General features: G+C 48.4%; 1 protein-coding gene across 2 annotated transcripts in view; it reads right to left on the reverse strand.

The window, feature by feature from the left end:
• LOC100116130 (probable serine/threonine-protein kinase yakA) overlaps nucleotides 1-21,077 on the reverse strand; it is a 68,471-nt gene extending 47,394 nt beyond the window's left edge. The window contains exon 1 of one of the 2 annotated variants that reach the window (XM_008214503.3): nucleotides 19,976-21,077. In XM_008214503.3, coding sequence (XP_008212725.1) covers nucleotides 19,976-20,142 — 167 coding nt within the window. In that variant the 5' untranslated portion in view covers nucleotides 20,143-21,077. The remainder of the gene's footprint in view (nucleotides 1-19,975) is intronic. The other variant, XM_008214500.3, reaches the window with a different exon arrangement.
• Between the last annotated feature and the right edge of the window lie 1,077 nt (nucleotides 21,078-22,154).

Below are 22,154 nucleotides of genomic sequence, written 5' to 3' on the forward strand. Positions count from 1 at the left end.
GTTATTCAAACAATGCGGAATCTGGAACACATTGTATGCATACGGCGTTGCGTAACCTAACCTAAAATCGCCATTGAGACCAGTTTAAATATTAGCGTTAGGCTGTCCGAAAAAAGAACATATATCGGGAACGGCATTGTGGAAGGAGGCGGATCTGCGCATAGCGAGGCTCGCGCCGACAATAGCGCGGCTGCCTATATAGGTGTAATGACCAACTTAACGCAACGTCAGTTCGGTTGGCGTTTATTTGCGCACTCGCGGCGTTATTTGCGCGCGTGCGGGACGCCGCCGCTGCCTCGGCCAACTTATGTTAGCGCGGCTTACTCATGTGTGCGCTATGTATGGGATGTGAATATAGTTTTCGACTGTATACTGCACTGACGATCGAGGCGTAACGATTTTCGAGCTGTGCGACGCCTAGCGGCGACTTTGCGTAGTGGAATGAAAAATTTTAACCGCCGTTTTGCACAGAAAAGAAAAACGAGTTCGTTCAAAATACGCACTGTCAAATGAAACGCCATCTCTCTATCTATATGTACGCCCCACATCCAGCAGCAGCATAGAGAGTGATTAATCTCCATCTCTCCCAAAACAATCAGCGCGCGCGCGCGCGTCAGGTGAGAAAATCCGGGCGTTTAGCGCCCTCGGCTCTCCGTGCGCCAGTATATATCGCGCGTACAGCGAATAAAAAAAGCATCAGCTGCAGCGCGCGTGCTCGAAAAGGGCATCATCATACGGGTTATGAGAGAGAGAGAGAGAAATCCGCGAGTCAACATCTCCATTTCAAAGACACCTGTCATTCCCACTTGAGCCTCGTCGGCGTGCCTTGGCCTATATAGGTATACGACTGAAATTCAAATCCACGAAGCGAGCGAGAGAGTGCGTTGCCCCCGCTGCGTGAATCCGCTGCGCCCATTGACTGGCTCGCTCTGTGCCGGAATAAAAAACTCCCTGCCCCTCTCGAGTCCTTAAAAAAGTGAGGGAGAGTTCGTCCCCTTCGCGCGGGCGATATACACACGCGCATCCCACACACGCACACACACACACAGTGAGGGGGCATATAGCGGGTAATCGGATCGCTTTCGTCGAGAGAGCATAAGGGAAGACGAAAACACAGACTGAGAGAGGCAGGGAGAAAAAGGTAAATATAAACGTCGTTACGTCACCGTAATAAAACTCTACGGCGTCGTTGGTTAACAAGCTAATCCCTCGCATTCCTGCTTGGCTTTTTCGATTCTTCTCTCTCTCTCTCTCTCTCTCTCTCCTCTCGGCCGGACTCCCCCTCGCGCCAACGAGTACGTATACCTGCGATGATCTCGAGACGGCCAGGAGAGAGAGGAATAATGGAGGAGAGAGAGAGAATGGGGGAGAGGAACAGGTTTAACGGCCCAGGGAAAACAGCGCGTGTATGTGTGTGCAGGGGAGGAGAGGAATTCACGGCGGAGCAGCTGAGAGATACTCGAGAGAGGAGTTCGGCACTGCTGCGCGGGTGTACACGGAATCGCGACGACCGATGCTGACGTGGTTGCGGGAGCGAAAAACTGAGCTTACGAGTATGGATATATGCTATTCTGTGGATCTTTGATGAAAAAATATTTGGGTAAAATAAAAAAAAAATAGTTGAAACCAAACATCGAACTGTTTCCTTTTCATTTTGGAAAAAAAGGGCAAGAGCGAAAATCCACGTTTTCGCTGCGGAAACTATTTACACAAAGATCCGCGCGCAGATTTTTAATTTCGAAAATCCGGCGTTACTACTGACGGAGAGTTGCAGTGCAGATTTCAATTTTTAATAAAGTTTTCAATCCCCGCTGAAAAGTGCGCGGCTCCGGTTACGCATTGTCAAACCCGTCGAAATCGCGTAGTTCGTTTCGTTGGTGCATATACACGCGTTGATACTCTATTTAAAGTGAAATGCGGAACAGCTCGTAATTGGGATCAATATCGAAAAGTGTGCAATAGACGATACTACTGAAGAGCCTGATAAAAAATTAAAGCTATGAAACGTTTGACTATCCACGTGTACGACTGATTTGCATATATTTTGAAATCGATACGATTCACGATGAGGTAATTTTTTATCGAACACCTAAAGAGGTGGTTATAGGAGAAGTGCGTTTACGTTATACATTATATAGAGAATGATCGTAACAATTTAAAACTAAATTGTTATCCATTAACTGATAAGCGCTTGTGTATCATTAAGTATTAATGCGTATAATCCACTTGAATTATTAAGCCAATTGAGTAGTTGACTACTATAAAATTCGTATTATACACATCGATAATCTGATAAGTATCTATCGTTGATATTACAATTATGATAATGCAAAGCTCTGTAATAAGTTAATCTCCCTCGAGTCGAGTATAGAGAGATGCGCCGCTGCAAAATCCTGTATTTATACATAAAAACGAGCCTCATCAACGCAACGATCGGAATATGCATCATCGCGAGCGACGGAGAAAAACCAGGACCCTCGCGAACAAACAACAAATCTCCAGGCTCCGACAAAAAAGAAAAGAAAAAAGGAATAAAGAAATAAGGGATGGATCCAACGCTCGGGCACAATAATCCTTTCACTTTTCGCGCGGGCTGCGCATAAATTTCTAAGAAAAATCATTCACTAGTTCAGTGGAGTACGACGACTATACGGCTTGTACGAAGTTTCGCTGGCAGCAGCAGCAGCGAGAGAGAGAGAGAGAGAGAGAACAAAGTCGAGATATATAGAGGGGGTTTATGCTGCGCGAGGTCGTCCGGGGTGCACAGCCAGTACTTCTCTCTCTCTCTCGCTTACTCGCTTACTCGCGCTCTCCCCACCACTCTGAGTCGAGAGGGAGACGGAGATAGAGTCTCGAGCTCTCGCCGCCGCTGCAAAACTCGGTCAAAGTCTCGCGTCTCGTCGCCTTGCGCGCTTTGGGGATTTGCTGCAAGGGTCGAGTCGCTGATAGATCTCTCTCTGTCTCTCTCTCTCTCTCTCTCTCTCTCTCTCTCTCTCTCTCTCTCTCTCTCTCTCTCTCTCTCTCTCTTGATCGGTATATATACCTATATATGAACGAGCCGAACTCTGAGTTGATGGCGACGTGGCAGCGCTCTGCGTATAAATCTTCGGATGGCAGTGAGAGGCAGCGCCCTCTAGCGGCGGTTCGTACTTTATCAGGTTTGATGGCTGTTGCTGCCAAAGTTTTTCGCTGGATGTATGGGGTTCGCGGCTGCGATTGATTGGACGATGACTCTTTTATATTGCGTAGAATCGAGCTTTTGCCTTCAAGAATATTTTTTTTTTGAAATTTTAAGAGAGAATCGAAGTGCGCAGTAAATTGGAGCGATATGATTTTATAGGTTTCGAGGCACAACTTGGTTTTTTCAGTGCATTTAGGAAAATTTCATGATTTTATTCGGCCTTCAACGAGATTTCGTACACGAAATCGAAGAGGAGTCGGCCGATACGAGGATGCAACGAAAATTTTCGAAATTTCAATCGCCCTCATCGATTTTGAAAGATCGCCGTCGATGATAGCGAGTCGCATCGCAGAATCAACTCTCGCGGAGAATTCGTGACAAACATTGTGTTTACTCGGCGATAAACTGGCACGTTGACTCGACGCTCCTTTTTTTTATGTTGCTCATCACTTGGACAAATCGAATAACAAAAATATTAGCCTGCGCTCTTGTTTGCACTAGTCAGGTGTTATTTTAACAAGATACGCCGCGAGTGACCTGCAACAATACGCGATAAAACAGCCGATGAAAACTATGTATCCTCCGATGCTCGTGCGAAACTATATCCAGCATTCGAAAATTGTAACCGACGGCTGAGTCATCGCCATTTTTCAACAACGCAATGTTTTCCTTCCCAATAACGACGCTTCCGACACAAAGTGGTTTTTTCCAGCTTTTAGCGAAAAAACACGTCATCGCGGATACATCGAAACGCCCAAAAGACCCTTGGCACCGTCGCGCCACCTAGCGTCAATACCATAAGCATTAGAAAAGAGTCGATGGCAAAGAAAGGGAACATCGCGACACAGCGCTAATAATCGCGCGCGCGGCAGTCTCTCTCTGTTCCACAGCCGCTAATTCCCGTCATTACCGTTGTTACGGTGAGAATGCGCACACGTACACATGCATAAAGAGAGAGAGAGAGAGAGAGAGAGAGAGAGAGAGAGAGAGATATCGCGCGGCGCGAAGAGCAAAGGGGGAGGTACGAGCGAACACGAAGATGGTATCGAGCGATAAGAGTCTCGCGCGCGCGTGAGCCATCGCGTGCAAAGCGCTTTTCTAAATGCCTCGAAGCGCAGCCGAGCGATAGGCCGCGGTGATAATGGCGGCGGCGGTGGCGGATTATGTAAAACTCTCCTTGCACCTTACCTGCGCCCGCCCGCCCGCTCGAGTACGTATATATGCGTGTGTGTGTGTATGCATAGCAGTGTATGTAATATAGGTATACTTGTAGATACTCGGCCGGGTCTCTCTCTCTCTCTCTCTCTCTCTCTCTCTCTCTCTCTCGACTTTTTTCCGCGCTGTACTCTCTCGCTCGTGTCGCGGAGCCCCCGGCTGTTCTTTCGCTCTTTTTTTTGCGTCGGTTCTTTTTTTTCGAGCTCGGCTCGTCTAGAGCAGGACTCGACGGGACACGAAGAGAGAGAGAGAGAGAGAGAAAAAAGAGGGAAGCGAGGTGGAACGATAAGGCCGCTCTCGTTGTTGCTGTTGGTTGTTGTGCGCTGGCTCTTGGAGCGGAGGTCGCGATGGAGATTTAGCGTTTGGAAGGTATCGGAGATGGAAAATAACCGTCTCGGAGTGAATCATCTAATTCCAAAAGTTGAAAACTTAATATTTGTACGAAAAACCATGGCCGTACTCGGCAGTCCTCGTAATCCCCTCTTGTATTTACTCATAGATGTGGATGTCAAACAGAACTAATGCTTGCCTCTACATAATTAAAAAAACCGACTATGGTAATTAAGTACTATCTGTAAACAGTGGAAAAATTTCGCTAGACACCCGCACTCAGCCTTGCCTGTATCTATCCCACCCTAATCTGCAGTCTGAAAATTTTCCAAAGACGTTTTAAAACTTGAGAAACTATCCTCCTCGATCAGATTCGTTAAAATTTACGCGCTGAAGCCACTCGAATCACACACACACACACACATAGAAAAGGAAGAAGGGACGACAGGCGTAATTGCTCGTTTATCCGCAGGGGCGCACACATGTGTGTGTATACGCGCGCGCATACATAATTCGATGAATAATACGGTTCGCTATCGTCTCGAATCTATCGGTGCGTTTATAGCTTCGTTAACGCGCTCGCGAGGTACAAATTACCCTCGTCGTCGAGCTATCTCTGCTGCGGTTTTCTATAAATTATATCATAGCTCGTATGGTGCCGACGTGTGTGCCCCTTACGTAAGGTCGCGCGCGTCTTCGCGAGTTTAATTTATTATTGATAGTATAAAAGCGAGGCTCTTTTTTATTCAATCGGTATAGAGTCTCTCGCTTTACACCGGCGTATAGTTGCAAAAACGTACAAAGTTGATGGTAAAAAATGTACGGAGTAAGAACTCCTTTTTGTACACGTAGGGATGAATATTTGATTAATAGAGTTATACGCTTCGTTTTGTTAAAAATTGATACATCTCGTACCCGTTTAATAATAAGTCCGTTTAATTATTCCGCGCGCGCGCGCGCGCGCAGAGCTCGATGGCTATGTAATGCGACGTTTTTGTCTTAATAATTCGCGGGATCGCGCATGGCTTTATTGAAATATCCATATCTTCGCGCGCGGCGAATGACCGTACGTTTACATCTATTTCTACGCATCGAATTTCGCGTAATTTATTTTGCACAATGTCGGAAAATGTCGGATATGCGAGAGAGAGAGAGAGAGAGAGGGGAGGTAAAAGTTTAGCTCGTCGAAGCTGTACATCCGCCGAATTTTCCCTCGTATAAATTTCAAATGCAACGAAAATATTCGCGGAATCCGGATTGTTTTGCTCTTTTTTTTCCAACCGTTACCGAATCCGATCGGCTAGAGTCGGAAAACGCACGCGGATCTCGCTAACGATTCCGGAAATTCGAGTATTAACGGGTCGGATACACCACCGGGAAAGTTTTTCAGTGAACTTTTCATCAAGCTATAACCACTTCGAATTGCCATTTACTGTATACAGCGCACGCATTTCTCTCTCTCTCTCTCTCTCTCTCTCTCTCTCTCTCTCTCTCTCTCTCTCTCTCTCTCTCTCTCTCTCTCTCTCTCTCCCACAACATCAGCGTCACACACTGCAGTAGCAGCAGCAGCAGAGGACAAAGAAAAAGACGAAGAAGAGAAAAAAAACACAGAGAGAACATTTCGCCAGCTGCCGTATCCCGCTTGACTTTCAGAGAAGACAGCGAAGGTGGCGTGGCGACGGAGTGTGTCGATCGTATTCGCGCTTATGCATGCATGCGTGCGTGGCCGTCGTCGCGGCTCAGCCCGTATAATGGCCCGAGACACGTACACGACTTCGCCGCTAGTTGAAATAACGCATGACATCAGCCGGCGGCGGCGAGCTGCTGCTGCACACATGCGCGAGAGTCAATAGAAGCTCTCAGAGCTGCGCCGCCGCCGGCCGTCGGACCGGCACTTTTTATCCGGATCGTTTTCGCGAGATGCTGGAGTTAGCGGCTATGGGTTTGGGTGTACGTGGACAGCGCCACCTAGCGGCGATCGGGCATTTTCAGGATTAGGAATGGAAAAAAGAGTTTATCATTGTCTTCGACGTTAAAACTTACGCAAGCGTGATTGATTAAGGAAAACAACCAGTTCCGAAACTCACCTGCAACAGAAAAAAGAATAGAATCGTGATTAGATGCTTGAACACGTGGATATAAGCAAGCGATATGCAGCTAAAGTTTAAGCAAATTTTTTTCTACAGTGGCAAATCACCGCGACGATTGTTATAAATATTCAAATAGGAAACGTAGCCGCAACTGTCAGTTCTATTTCCAGTTAATCAGATTGCAAGTTATATCGACAAATCAGTTCTCGCGAGCGGGTCACTCGCCAAAAGAAATGCCGACTAATTTGTACGACTGCATTTTTTTTTAAGTTTTTTATAACAAAACTAATCGCAGTCGAGCTCTCCCGGTTATAACATCGATCGCGACAATTAAGTTTACTTAGTAATCGAAATTCAAATGCACACATAAGGAATGTGCATCCTGATAGTCGCGACTGACGGCGCTATTGATAGATTAATCAGCGGATGGCGTATATCCGATACGCGAAAAAAAAAACGAACGAAGCGCACGCGACGCCGATTGAGTTCTCAAAAAGGAATATATTAAAATTTTTTGCGCGAGCCGCCGCAATCGCGTATATATCGATTATATGAAGTGGAAAATTTATAGGTTACGAGCCATTAACCGCGCTGCACGTGCTTCAGTTTAAAAATAAGTCGCGCTTTCGAAGCTATCATTCGTATATAGAAAAGCTATTTAACCGCTTGTAAAATTGATACGCGCGTATATAATGCGAGGTATTAGTATTTATATCATCGTAATATCAACGATGATTAAGCTGATTATACTATACATGCGTCCATGAGAGAGATAGAATCACAGTCGTTCATCCGATGGTACTCGAAAGTTGAATGAAATTTTTGATCGAAGAGAATTTATTATTTTTTATTATCACCACTTGTATGCGTATATAAACACTCGATCTGTAAATTCAATATTAGACGCGCGATCGCGGATTTATTATTCATTATCGAGGTAATGAGATGTCTGAGTCACTAATGTTATGCGCCTTTCGATAGACTGTATCATTTATGTATCTCCGATGGTGTTACTATATTAAATTAGTTGCCGGTATCTATAATTTTCTCCTACCGCTGCCTCGACGCGGTTAACGTGTAATTTGCCGCTTTTTTTGGTGAAAAGCGACAAGAACTCGTATAAGTACATACACTTTGCAGACACATACTCGCAGTTTTATTTTTCCCAACGTGACGTAACTATGTATACTCGAAGAAAGTATAAGTGTCATTAATTTCAGGAGCAGCAAAGAAAAAAAAATTCGATCAAATCGACTCCGCGATGTTTTCTCTCGCCTCTCACGCACACACACACGTATCCCGAAAGCTATATTTACACCAGCCGATCCGTGCAGACACGAAATTTATCGCCTACAACGATGCTCTCGCAACGTGACGAATGGAGAAAAAAAATGTATCGAGTGAAGCAGAAAAAAAAAACACGCTCCTATGCGTAAACCAACGCGACGAACATCCGCAGAGAGAATTCAGCAGCTGATTCAGCCAGTCTCAAGGTCAGCCCATCCGCAGAAGAAGAAGAAGAAGGAAACGTCCGCTTGCGATTTCCAGGTAAGCCGCCCTCGGGATTTAATATTTTTCCACTAGCCCCCCCCCCACACATGGCCATAGGTAACACCGCGTGTAATCACGACACATCGGAAGCGACAGTCAGAAGCATCAGCAGCGACGTCCCAATTTTCCGAAGCTCTTATCTCCTATCTCTCGGGAGACGCGGCGTCGCGCACAGTCGTGTCAAGGTCCCTCCCTCCCGCTCTCGTGTCGGCTCGAAACAACAGAGGAAAAAAAAAAAAGCGAATGTAACCGCAAGAAACGGTGAGCGAATTCCTCTTATCGGCGCAGCGGTATAGAACAACACCGCGATGATTCATTTGGACGCTGAATAATCGCGCGCCCTCTCCGCGCGAAGAAGGGCGCCGCTGCATTGTTTACGCGGTGAATAGCCGAAAAACAGCACGTCAGTCTCGCCGCGGATTCGTCGGGGTATATATAAATAATGCAGCAGGAAATCGTGAGCGAGTTTTAGAGACAAAGAGACGCATAGAAGTGCCGAGGTAAGATAGGCTGGAACTGATAAGGGCTCGCGGTCGTGTGTGTTGCTAAGCGCGACCTGGATGGTCTTCGGACTCTTGTGCCGTCCTGATGGATGGTTTTGTTTATTGTACAGGTCGACGATAGTATGACAACTTCTGGAGCGAGTATCACGAAATATTCTATGATCCGGGTAGAGTTTGCTTTAATAACGCTAATTACTCCGGCACGTAATAACTCTCTCGGGCAGCTCTACATTTATTGATACACATATCATCGCTAATCGCGCGCTTATATATATATATATACACACACACACAGACGCGCGCGATTATCGCAATATTGGAGCATCCATAGAAGAGGCGTCTAGACGTTTGTACAAATTGAATAAGGAAGAACAACAATGCATTTATACGAGCTCTCTATATATACTGCGCGCTGCGTATATTCACAGCGCTGATATAGAGGCCAGTGGAATAAAGCGCGTAACGCATCGGGATATGCGGCGGAGATAACGACGATGTATTCGCCGATAAAAAGAAACCTGATCGGATATTTAAAAGCAGAAAGTGTCAATCCTCGACCACTTGCGCAACGCGACGACGGACACCCCGTGAAGCTGTTAATTTCATACAGCGAATATACATCGCACACCGTGCTACACACACTTACATGTGTGTGCGTGTATATATATATATATATATATATATATATATATATATATGCACACACATAGGCAAGCCCAGGGACGTCCCCGCAAACGAGCCATGCGAATAACGTACCGAACCGAGTCGACGCGCTCTCTCGAGTCTCGGAGTTTTGGCGTCCCTCTCTCTCTCTCTCTCTCTCTCTCTCTCTCTCTCTCTCTCTCTCTCTCTCTTTCTCTATACTTACGCCCGCGCGCTCGCGCTCGCGCGATGTCGTGCTAAGCCTGGGGATTATTCCTGGCGCGGGCGTATTTTTATCGTCCTCCACACAGGCCCGTTTCGCCCAGAGAGCGCCAGCGGATCTTCTTTCGAGAGCAGCTACGCCGCCGCGTTATTCTGCGCGATGCGTTCGTGAAAAAGTACGCGATGCTTTCACTCGTGATTTTTTTTCTCTGCTTTTTGCTTTTGGAAAGTTTCACGTAAGCGTGTAGGTGCCGAAGATAGTCACAGCTGTGTGCGAGAGAGAGAGATCGTTACGTAAGACGGTTTTATCGAGAGGCATGTGAATCTGCGAGAGTTTGTCATATGGGCGACAAAAAAAAGAAAATTAGAGTTCCAGAGGGCGCTGACGTCGTGGATTCGAGGAGGGCTTTTTTTAGAACCTTACGGACAAAAGCGAGATGCAACGGGAGAGAATCCGATGCGTATAGGTGCGGCAAAAATGAAGAGCGACGAGAAAAAAAATAATGAGAGCCAGTACACGCGAGAGGGTATGATACGCGCGTGGAGAAATAAGAAGTACAGAAACGCAGTCACGAATATAAGAGAGAGAGAGAGAGAGAGACAGCCGCGCGAGAGCGTGTTACGAAATCGCCGAGACAAGTGGACCGGCGGCGAAGAGGAGCTCGTTCGACGAGCTTTCTACCTCTCTCTCTCTTGTACTTGTTCCGACACTTTTTTCTCTCTCTCTCTCTCTCTCTCTCTCTCTCTCTCTCCTCGAATGCGCGCTCGCGAGCGCACGAAATTCCTCGTTGCGTCTTTTGTTCTTGTTCTCCTCGAGGATAACTACTCCGCGCGCGCGCGCATTTTTTTTCCTTCTCTCGAGTCCCGGGAAAGATTTCTCGTGAGGCGGCGACATTTTTTTCTCTACGTTCCCGATTATGTGACTGCGCGTGACTCGCCGTCGACTATACAGTGTACGTGCATAGGGTACACGCTCGGATATATATATATTTTTTTTACTACAGGACTTGCTTTTCGGGAATCGCTTGAAATAATCGATCGCGAAATTCGAAAAAGTCCAACCGTTACACAACGACGTGTACGGTTCCGGAAGATTTCTTCAAAAGACGAAATACACGGATTCACGCGGCGGAGTCCGTCATACCATCGCGTACACACATCCAGAAACTCAGCGGCAGCAACGAACGCCGTGAGTTTCCCCGTCGGCCCGTAAATCCTTTATATGTCCTTGTCCCATCTAGTTTTCGTGCGGCTTATTTTCTCCGCTGCTGCTACGCGTGTGCATGTGCGCGCGTGTGTGTATGTATACACGTATATATTATATATACCTCTCACGCTTCTTTAACGTCGTCTCGCTCCTTTCGCTCGGCAGTTTAGCTCCGGGCTAAAATAAAAATGTGACGCGCCGCGATTTACGCAGGCTCCGAAGCGACTGTTAAAAGTTGCGCTGTACTACGTACAAGCTGTTGCTGTGTGTTGTTGCTGCTGCTGCCCCTTTTTGTTTTTTACGCTCGGCGCGCGCGTTCTCTGTGTATATGGTTATATGCACGGACTGCGGCACGAAAATTTCGCGCTGAGCCGAGTGTATGTTCGTGTGTAGCTGCAGCGGCAATTTGGGAGAGGCGAGGCTTCGAAGAAGGAGCGTATACGCTTGTACTTTTCGAATGCATGGGTAGTTTCGACTTGTTGATTCTGCATATCGGCCGAGGCGGTTCATGCCTGAATAACGTGTGGCTGTAATTAGTCGGGGCTATTACTTTTTTATTCGTTTTTCGTTTTTTTTTGCGCGCGCGCAGTTCCACACAGTCGCGCGACGGTGTGTAACAAAAGAATTTTTAGGCGGTTGTAAGGATAGCTCTGGCGTTCGGTATTTTTTCAGGGAAAGCCGTTTTATGGTGATCGTTCGATACAGTCGCGTACGGTTTCATCGATTTTTCACGTCTGTGTCCTTGAATTTTCGTATTTGACTGTGGCATTAGCTATCGAACGAAAAAATTGCACGGAAAACTTCGACATTATTCTACTTTAACGCCCAGATAATTTTTATTTAAAACACACCTCGATCGCCGCCGCCGCACTCGAAATATTAGCCGCAAAAAGTCGCATCAAACGTACAGCCGCGCGAGTAAAGTAAAAAAAAGCAGCGAACAAGACGCTTCAAGATCGATATGTACAAAACAATCGCCGCATCGACAAAGCACGCTCGGCTCGCGAAGGGAAAAAAGCGTCGCGAGTAATCGACGATATACACACCGGCATCAGCCCGTAATTGAATCATTCTCGCGCGGCGCATCGTTTTTTGCTTCTCCTCTCTCTCTCTCTCTCTCTCTCTCTCTCTCTCTCTCTCTCTCTCTCTCTCTCTCTCTCTCTCTTTTCGACCCCCTCGACGACAAGGGGGGACGCATAACTTTAAAAATTCCCCGCTTCTCCCAGACGGCCTCATAAAGAATCGGCGCGTGCCACCGCAAGCCTTTATCCGTATACTACACACAGCTATATACATGAGAGAGAGAGAGAGAGACTCGGGGTGCAGGTGCAAAAAAGAGGAGAGACTCTCTCTCTCTCTCAGTCCTGTTATTAGCGTCGTTAATTCAATCGGATCTCGATCTCTCCCGAGTGTCTCTGTCTGTGTGTGTGTGTGTGGGTAACTTATGTAGTATAGAAGCGCACACGCGACAAATCGTAATGCGAAGCGGTTGATTTTTTGCTTCAGCAGCGCCGGCCAATTACTTCCGCTCGAACCCTTTCGTTCTCTCCTCCTCTTCTGTCCCTCTCGCTCATACACACTCGTCTTCGTCGTCTCCCTTTTCGGGGCCGGCCCTTTTTTTGTGCGCGTGGATCGAAATGGAGAAGCTGGAATTAATCCGAACACATGCAGACACACACACACACACACACACACACACACACAGACATACCGGTAGAGGTGACGCCGGTTACGCCTCTTGAGGTGTAGCCCTTTTTATGTATACTCTCGGCTGTGTGTGATTATGACGGCTCGGGTTTATTGAACTCGCAGGTGGTATTTTCGGCGCCTGTAACTTACACTACAGGAATCTGATTTTTTCTTTTTCTAATTTCTTGAATATACAGCGGTCAAAGTAAACCAGACACTTTTGAAAATGGACGATGTGGAAGTTTAAAGCGTTGGCAATATTCGGAATCGCGATAGACACACAGACGAGCGTCACCGCACTCTCATCCAGCAGCAGCAGCCATGAGAGAAATACTCTTGCCGAAATTTTTCGGAACGAAACGAAACTTTCGGCTCGCGTCGAATTTCAAATCGTCGAACCGAAAACTCTCGCGCGGAAGTCAATTTGCGGCTGGCGAATGTAATTTCCCCCCTAGCGCATTCGCGTTGTATAGCTATATATACGCCCGCGCTTCGACTTTTACCGAGAATCCGAATTCGGAATTAGAAGTTCGATTCAAAGATTAAACTTTTAATTTAGCGAATTCACGAACGAGGTCTACTCGGATATCCAAAAAGCGAAGAGACAAGAGCCGAGACGGACAGTGAGAAAAAGGGAAACTGCAGTGTGAAACGAGGCTAAAGCGTCGAGATAAACACCCCCGTGAGTGTGAGAAAGAGAGAAGAAAAATAAGTACACGTACGCCGACCTCAAGAAGACGAGGCGAAGGAGGCGTCGTCGTAACGGCCCCCGAGATCATAAGCCATTATCGGGCCCGGCTTCGCAGCCACTCATCATAAAAACCGCCGCCGCTGCTCGCGTATATAAAGTAAGCGTCTCGTCGTTGCACGCGTCATATTCTCCCCTTCTTTAACGCGGCTGATCGCGATCGCGCGAGAAGAGCGATAAGTGAGAGACAGCTCCGATAAGCCCTCGGAACCGTCGCTCGCGATTTATCAGTCTCGGCCACGTGGCCATGTGGTTTTTTCCGTCGAGGGGGTCGTCTTCCATCTGCCCTAAGAGGTTGACAGGATCGTGGGTGTCCAGCACGGGCCACATTCATTATCTCGATTCCGGGCAAACGAGGATGATTCCTCGCGCGTAATGCATAATGCCTGTGTTCAAGGAAAACTTTTTGCTAATTAGGTAACTCTCAGACACACAGCGATGAAGCGGAGGAAAATGAAAAGTACATGATGAGCAGGTGTAGAGGCTATAATTTGGCGCCCAACGGTATGCGAAGGTCTTTAGAATTATTCTTTTTCATCGCACCGGCGGAATGAATACATCGATGCCACACACACACATACACACGGACATACGCTAATACGCGATATCAGAAAGGTTACAAGAACGTCGATTCTTCCCTAATTCGTACGCTTTATGCGTCGCATCGCGAAATCGGCCATTAATTTTCATACGGCGAGCGAAGCGCACGATAAACATTCGGTAGGAGTAGTCTCGCAAATGCGGGAGTAGCATCGAGAAAATAAGAAGAGAAAAAAGAGGAAAGAAGGAGAAGAGAATTCCCAATTGTTATTCCGCGGCGCGTCGACCGTAACCTCTACTCTCCGCGTCGCAGAGCGACGGCACAAGCATCCGGAGCCGATTATGCGAGACCGCGAGACCGCGCCGATTTTTTCGCTGCGCGGCGCATACTCTTGGCTATGTACCGATATATATATATATATAGTCGCGGGTACGTGCAAAATTGTACGTCTGGAGTGAGGCGATCTTTATCGAGGCTTATATGCCGTGTTCTTCGTCTTTGTCTAGTAGGAACTGCGTGAACGTGATTTCCCTAGGAAGGAAATTATGCGCCGAGACGATGTTATCGGAAGGATGATAAGTTGTTGCGTTTAGGCGAACGGACCTGTTGTGAATGCGAATTCTTCGAGCTTCGATGCTCGTTTTCGCTCGTCCATAGATATTTTTACCTCTCAAGTTGGCAACAAGCCTGAAGAAGCTCCGTTAGGGCGAGGAATTCTAATCACACGCATACGTTATTGACGTAACCCGATTGCAATAGCGCCAATCGCTTTCCCTTACCCGCGTAACGAAAGAACCGTTTAGTCGCGAAAAAAGAAAAAAAGTCCCTATATTCGAAGAGAATTCAAAAGAGATGGTGCTGCTCCTTTCTTCGCGCGCAGAGAGCCACGGATCAGCAGGCAAATCACGAACGCTTTCGGAAAACGGGCCGTGCACTCGCTGAATTATAGAAGCCCAAATATTTGCTCATCTTCCGCTAGATTTGCGCCCGCGCGCTCTCGGATTGTTTAAACGCTTGCTCGCGCGGCGGCGGCTGTACACACGTGAACTTAAGGTGCGCGCACCTGTCGTATACATTTATCGGTGCGTCGAGGGGGGTTGTACCCGGTGTGTATAGGTGTTCGATCGATGCGACTAGCGAGTTGTTGCCTCCGAGAGTCTTGAGGGGGGCTGAAAGTGTCCGAAACAGAGAGCAGAGTGTACGGTGTAGTTCGGAGGGAAAAGTTTTCGAACATGTGTTACACGCCGCTATCGAGAGGTTACTTGTAAGGAACTTGCTTGGTTTTCAGAAGCCCGTAGGTTACGATTTTTCATAGCTCCAAGTTGTTGAGCTACATAAAAGAATACTCCGCAAAAACCCCGTCTCTCGGCCAATCAGTCCCGGCGTTCCCCGTTCTTATCCACCCTACGTAGAACTCTAGCAGCCGGGCTCGCGTGTCAACGCCTTAAAGAGCTACATTTTCTGCAGAGAGCCGTACACCTCGTCTCTCTCTCTCTCTCTCTCCTACTCCCCTCCTCGTTTCTCTTTTCTGCATTCGCACTCGGCGTGCGATTCGCGCATCGATCTGTTCGACTCGACGCTCCTCGGTGTAGGGATATAGTATATACCCTCCCCCCTTCCCCGTGCACGGTATATACGCTCGAGTCCCCGGTGCGATTGTTCCGGCGAGCAAGACGACGAAGACACGCGGTTGGTAGAGACCGCGAGTGTGCGACAGTCGGAGAAAAAAGAAAGGAAGAAGAAGACGAGGGAGGATTACGGGGACGGTGTGTAACGCAGAGAGAGAGAGAGAGAGAGAGAGAGAGAGAGAGAGAGAGAGAGAGAGAGAGAGAGAGAGACAGCTCCCGTTCCGACGGGGGGAAATGAGGAAAAGTATATGTGGCTGCTGCAAGCAAAATAGAAATGGACGGACGACGTCTTGCCTCTCGTTTATTTGTGAGAGGCGTCGGACGATTCGTTGTTGTTCTTTTTTTCTTCTTCTTCACTCGGATGATTGTTTGGGAGGTTAAAAATGTAGCTCCACCGCCGAGCTATTATTGTATAGGAGCGCGCGCGAGTTCCGAGAAGCCCGTGCGTATACCGCGGATTTTGCAATCGAGCGGTTTTTCGGAAACTAGTGGAAATAAACGCGAGATTGATGATTCGGTATTAACTACATTTGAGTCATGCGCGCTAGTGAAAATCTCTAAAAAGACACTACACCGTCTCTCGTCTTCTGTTCCAATATCAAGCCGCAGCCATAATTGTCTCCGAAAACTCAACGCCTCCCCGAAAAAGAGAGAGACGAGACGAGCGAGAAAAAAGCGGAGGTCGCGTGGTGGAAGCCGTCCCGATAAAAGCTGACACGCACATAAGGGGAAAGAGAGAAAGAGAGAGAGAGAGAGAGAGAGAGAGAGAGAGAGGAGCGGCCGGCAGTATTTTTGGCTTTTATCGCGAGGACGCAAAGCTGCCGGCGAGATAAGACGAATCTCGTTTCCCCCCGTCCTGTGTATTGTGCACGTATACGATGTCGACCTTCGCTTTCTCGTGTATAGCCAACGCATACGTACAGTACACGAGCTTCGAGAAAGAAAAAATACAAGGCAGATACTCGCGCGCAGGGGTTACGTAAAATCGACGCTGCGATAAGTAATTCGCGAAATGCATCGATGACAGCGTGTTCGCTTCTTCAACGCCGTTTAAACGCATACGCGGGAATAACCGGGAAAAATGGACTCGGAACAAAAAAAAAAAAAAAAAAAACGCGCAATCGCGGTCCATGAAACGCATCATTAAATCATCCGCAAACGCCAGTTGTACCGCGTACACACACGGGGGATGGGAGCGCTCGGGCGCGCGCGCGCGTTACATCGGGCGCCGGCTATTGTATATAGCGCGACGATGCGCGCACAGTGAATTCCACTGATCGACGTTTGATCGGCCTCGAGCGTCGATCAATGGGTTTGTTTCTTTTTTCATCGTGCGTCGCTCGCTCTTTTTTCCGAAATATAGTTTGGCAAGTGCGCAATCGTAAACAAGAGCAGCTGACCGTTGCGCATTTGCGGACCTAACCTCAAATCCGCGCGTGCAAATCTTCCCAGGCGCGAAAAAAAGGACGATCGGGAGTGAAAAAAAAAAGAAGCAACCGGTGCATCACGGAGAGGATAGCGTCACGCTTCGACTGTAGCCAAGTCATTCTCCTCGAGCTCGCACGTCTCGAATCTGCATAGAAAAGCCGCTCTCTCGCGGCCTTCTCCGCTCGCGAAAGAACGACGAGTCGTCCGGCGAGTGAGCGCGAGAGAAGAGAAAGCTCCTCGAGAACGTGCTGTGTGACCCTGAGAGTACGAGCAAGAGAGAGGGACATCCGAGGCTCGCGTTGGAGCCTTTTCAGGCTGAACGAGGCAGTTTTGGGAGAAATCGCGCGAGTCGCAGGCCAGAGCGCGTGAGCGAGGATCAGGGAAAGATCGTTACGAGGATTTTTTTACTCTTTCAGCCGGGAACTTTGGGAAATTTTCGGGGGAACAAGGGATTGGAAAACGAGCGCGGAATTTGGTGGAAAGCTTCTTTTGCCGCGGATTTGACCGGGAATCCTACTGGTTATACAGGAGGAATAACAAGTCAGTGCAGGATCTAGTAGAGAACTATACGTAAAAAAACCCTGAAATGCGCCTGGCGAGGAAAGCATAATACACAGGACTCCTCCCAGGTCCGAAAGTCTCTCTCCACAGCGCGCGCTTAAACCCGTCCGTTGAGTCGGAGCGAGAGAGAGAGAGAAAGAAAAAAAATCGCGCGCGCGAGAGTGACAGAAAAAAAGGAGAGGCAGAGGAGAGAAAGAGAGAGAGCGAGAGAGAGAGAGATGTGCATTGGCCGAGCCTCGAACCCGAGGAAAGAGGTCAGCGCCGAAAAAAAGCAGCCGAGAGAGAGAGAGAGAGAGAGAGAGCGGCGGCCATGTAACGCTACGGCTGAAATCTCCGAGATTCCGCACGCCAGCTTCTTTTTACCAGAGCTGTTGCTGCTGCTCGGCCATTGTCGTTGATGTGCTCTCTCTCTCTCGCGCCTTTTATTTCCGCGCTCGCTGTACGGCCGATTATATCCTCGGGAGTGAGAAAAGGGGGAACTTCTTTTTTCCGGGAAGTTTATTAAATTAAAGCACGCGCGGGATAATTACTTTCGCGACGCTGTTCACGTGTTATTGTTTGGGTGTGGGAGGAGAACGCGAGATGATTTTTTACGAGATGATAAGGAATTGTATCGTTGACGTAACAACAAGCGATGTTGACCGGTTTTGAAGAATTGCAAGGGTTGCAGCGTAATTTCAAAGTACACAGACTCTCGCTCGTGAAACGGGTTAAACGAACTGTGCACTAACGCAATTTTCATTCATCGACTCGTTTGTGTATACTCTCGCTTTTTTGCCTCGTAATAGAAAAAGAACGAGCGATTGTTAAATAAGCAATAACTCGCAGCGTAAAAAAAGAAGACGATGCGGCAACTTTTCGTGCGAATGCAATAGCGTTGCGTAATGGAGTACACAATTTTTTTATCTCGCAATAAATTACGATAATCCGACGTTCAAGTTCACGGCTTTCTCCTGAATAAAATTCGCTTCTCAGTCGCATCGGGAAAATTTTTTATAATCTCTTTAAGCATCGCCACCGCTTAGTACAAAGTCGAAAATAAGATGATAAATATCCGTCTAGGTTAATGCGAAAAATTGACGGAAATCAAATCAGCACGGAGAGAACGCGCGCGGGTAAATCGAATAAATAATTTACGCTTATCAGTAGCACAGCTAATAGAAGCTCCTCTCACACACGTTCGCGCATCGATCGATATCCTCTCTCTTCTAATCGAATCCACAAAATTACGCGCAGCACCACCACGCGACGTTTTTCCCCAGAAAAAGTTATGCGCGCTGGCTCTCTCTCTCTCTCTCTCTCTCTCGTCCTCGGCTCTCGCGAGAGCAAAACTTTATACGCACGCGCGCACCGCCGAATTTCCGCTTAAACTGTACTGGCTGACCCTGACGCGAGATGCAGCTCTCCAAACAAGGGCATTTTCGAGCGAGATATATCCCCCTCTCACTCGAGCTGGTTATGTATTTTCTGGAAATTCAGCACTGAAAACATCCAGAATCATCCATCAGGGAAGCTTTAAATCCGCGAGAAATAAAAAAGCGCGTAATGTGCGGGCGTCGCGCCTAACGAGCCGAGTTTGTTACGGGCAATCGAGGCCCCACTGTATTATACACATATACGTATACAAATATGCGCGCTGCACCTGCACTCGAGCATCCGATTAATTCGGGGCAGCGACGCGATATTTTTCTCTCTCTCTCTCTCTCTCTCTCTCTCTCTCTCTGCTGCCCGCCGTCGCTGTACGTAATTTTTTGCTTCATCACCGCGTTTTTCACTCTATCTCCCTCTGCGCCGCACTCCTGCAACGCCGACGACTGCAGCGCTAGTAATATGCATATAGCGTACGTGTTTACATTTGGCTCCGCGGACGGATTCACGTGTTCATTGTATATCGCGCCGGTGAAATCGAAGGTCCTTTCTTGCCAGTGTTTTGCCGCTGAAAATTCATCCGAGAGTTTCTGGAGCTTTTTTCGTCGGGCTGGTGCCTTTGGACATTCATGTTGAAGGTATGTGGCATGAGTTTTTTAAAAGAGAAAAAAGCGAGGGATAAGGCCCCTTTGATAGGATGTTTATGCTAAAGAGGAGTTGAAAGTTTGTAAACGAGTACAGCAGACCGGATTTGCAATGAAAAACGATTGCTGAATTATTGAAGCGATTGGCATAATGATATTTTAGGCTGAGGTCAATGTCTCTCTTTCTCTCTCTCTCTCTCTCTCTCTTTTGTGTTGAAAGTCAATAGAGCTAATTGATTTGAAATGTAAACAGTGCCATCATGCTCAGCTGGAATACAGTCAAACTTTGTAATTCCTCAAGGTTTTTGCATTGTATATATTTCAGTTGCTCGAGCTGTGCCCTATGATCCTGGTCAACGTAAACAGATCATTGTTTATAACCTAATAAGCTTATACAAGAATGACAATAATCTCAACTGTGACTCACATTTTATAGTGGTGCTGCATGTGATGGCTGAAGTGGTCGATGGACTGCTGCTGCTGCATCTGCTGTTGCTGTTGCTGCTGCTGCATCTGATGATGGGACTGCGGAGTGTCCATGCTGGATGCGCCAAGCAGGTTGGCGCTCTCCCTGAACAGCGTAGCCACCTGCATCTTAGCTAGCTCTGCGCTTCTCTCTATCTCTCTAGTCCGAAGAAAGATCAAAGCAAGAGTCACCACCTTATCTTCTCTCTCTCTCTCTCACTCTGCACAGCACAGCTTCTCCTCTCCTGCACCGCTAAACTAGCAGTAGTAAGTCCCTGCTGGCTGCTGTTTACACTATGAGCCAGGCAGGAGATGCGTCATCCTCGTCATTCTCTCGCTCGCTTTCGCTCTCCTCCTGATGCAGCCTCTCTGAGGAAGGCTCCCAGGAAGAGCAACGCGTATTGTCCCGAGCGGCTCAACAGCTGCAGGCGGAGCAGCTCCGCCGCGCCGACCTCGGCCTCCTCGTCATCCTCGTCGAGGCTCGATCCCACTCGCGCACTCTCTTATAGTATTAGAGCCGCTGCATGTCGAGGCTGCAGCACCACACCCGCACACCGTCGAGATTTGTCGCTGACTCTCGCTCTCTCTCCCTCGCCTTCGTCCGGATGCTGCTGCTGCTGCTGCTGCTGCTGCTAAGTATGCGTGCGCTCGACTGTACCTCCGCAACACTCGCGGGAGAGACGTACAGCAACAACAAAATATACCAACAACAACACCACCGGCGCAGAACCGCACAACCGACTTCCACAATCGCGAGCGATAAACAAGTGGGTAAACAACGGACGGACGGACGGGCAGACAGACAGAAAGGCAGACGGAGAGAGAGAGAGAGAGAGAGAGAAAGAGAGAGACACAGACAGAGATAGAGGGAGAGAGTGGATAACAACAATGAGAGTGATGAGGATAGTTATATGTCGCGGCACACACTATTTTCGAGCTGAGGGGTGTGCGCGCGCGAGACGATATACACACACGCGAAGCTCGAGAGACTAGCCTCACGGCGACACGGATAACCTAAGCACGGCACCGTAGTAGCGGCGGCACTGCTGCGAAGTCGCCGCGCCGCTGAGCTCGCGGCTTCGGCAGCCGCCGTCGTGTCTCGGCTCTCCTCGGCCAGCACCGCCTCCCCCTCCCTCCCGTCGCCTCTCGCCAGCGGCAGCGAGTTTTGCCCTTTTTCTATCGACGCGACGCTGGCGCCCTCTGCATCCCCCCCCCTCGCTCTTCCTCCCGCGCGCGCGGAGCCGCAGAGCGAGAGAGAGAGATACAGGCATGTACTGTACATATAGCTCTGTCCTTTTCCCGCAGGCGAGAGGCTTATCTCTCGCGCAGCGGCGTGCTTTCTTCGAGCCGGCGCTCGGCGCGCCACCGGCGCAGCGCTGCGCCGGAGTCTGTGTGCAGGCGCTTTGTCGTCGTCGTCGTCGTCGTCGTCGTCGTTCGTGAGCTCTGTACACGCTGCTATAGTGTGTGCGGCGACCGGGAAGGACTGGGGCTGGTTGGGATGTATGAGTTTTGACAATTTTTTTTTTCGAACGTTCGGGATTGGCAGGACTGGGTTCGAAAATATTCGAATTTGGGCAAGCTCGCGAAAAGTTTGTTTTCATTGCACATTGTGGAAGTTTGTCGAGCCGGTTGGCAAGCCTGGCTGAGCGGTTGGGAAAAAAGAACAGGTTTCGCGAGAGTTAGTCATCGCGAGAGCGAAGTTCGCAATGCTAACGATTTTTTGCTCGAGCTATGTGGAGGTTGAATCACGGCGAGATCGTTATGCCGAGAATTCGAACGTAACGCTCGAATTTGTCAATTCGAAATTCCATCCGTTAAAAAACGAACGGTTCTCTCGAGAAAAAAAATCTTGACACCGAGTGTACCAACCCGCCCCCTCTTCTCCAACTATACGTAGATATAGGCCTCTCGCTCGCTCCGCCGGCAGTGCCGGCTCTCCGCCCGTCCGCGAGTGGGTGTCCGGTACACACACACACACACACACACACACATGCCGCATCTCTCTGTCCGGCGAGCGCAGCCGGACGTTTGATTTTGTTTATCTGCTCTGCGCTCTTTATCTGTACACGCGTAGAATACGGCTGTGACTCTTTTTTGAAGTCGAAGTGCGTAGGTACGGAAGATCCTTCCGAAGTGGGTTA

Source organism: Nasonia vitripennis, chromosome 1, assembly GCF_009193385.2.
Source record: "Nasonia vitripennis strain AsymCx chromosome 1, Nvit_psr_1.1, whole genome shotgun sequence".
Lineage (NCBI taxonomy): Eukaryota > Metazoa > Arthropoda > Insecta > Hymenoptera > Pteromalidae > Nasonia > Nasonia vitripennis.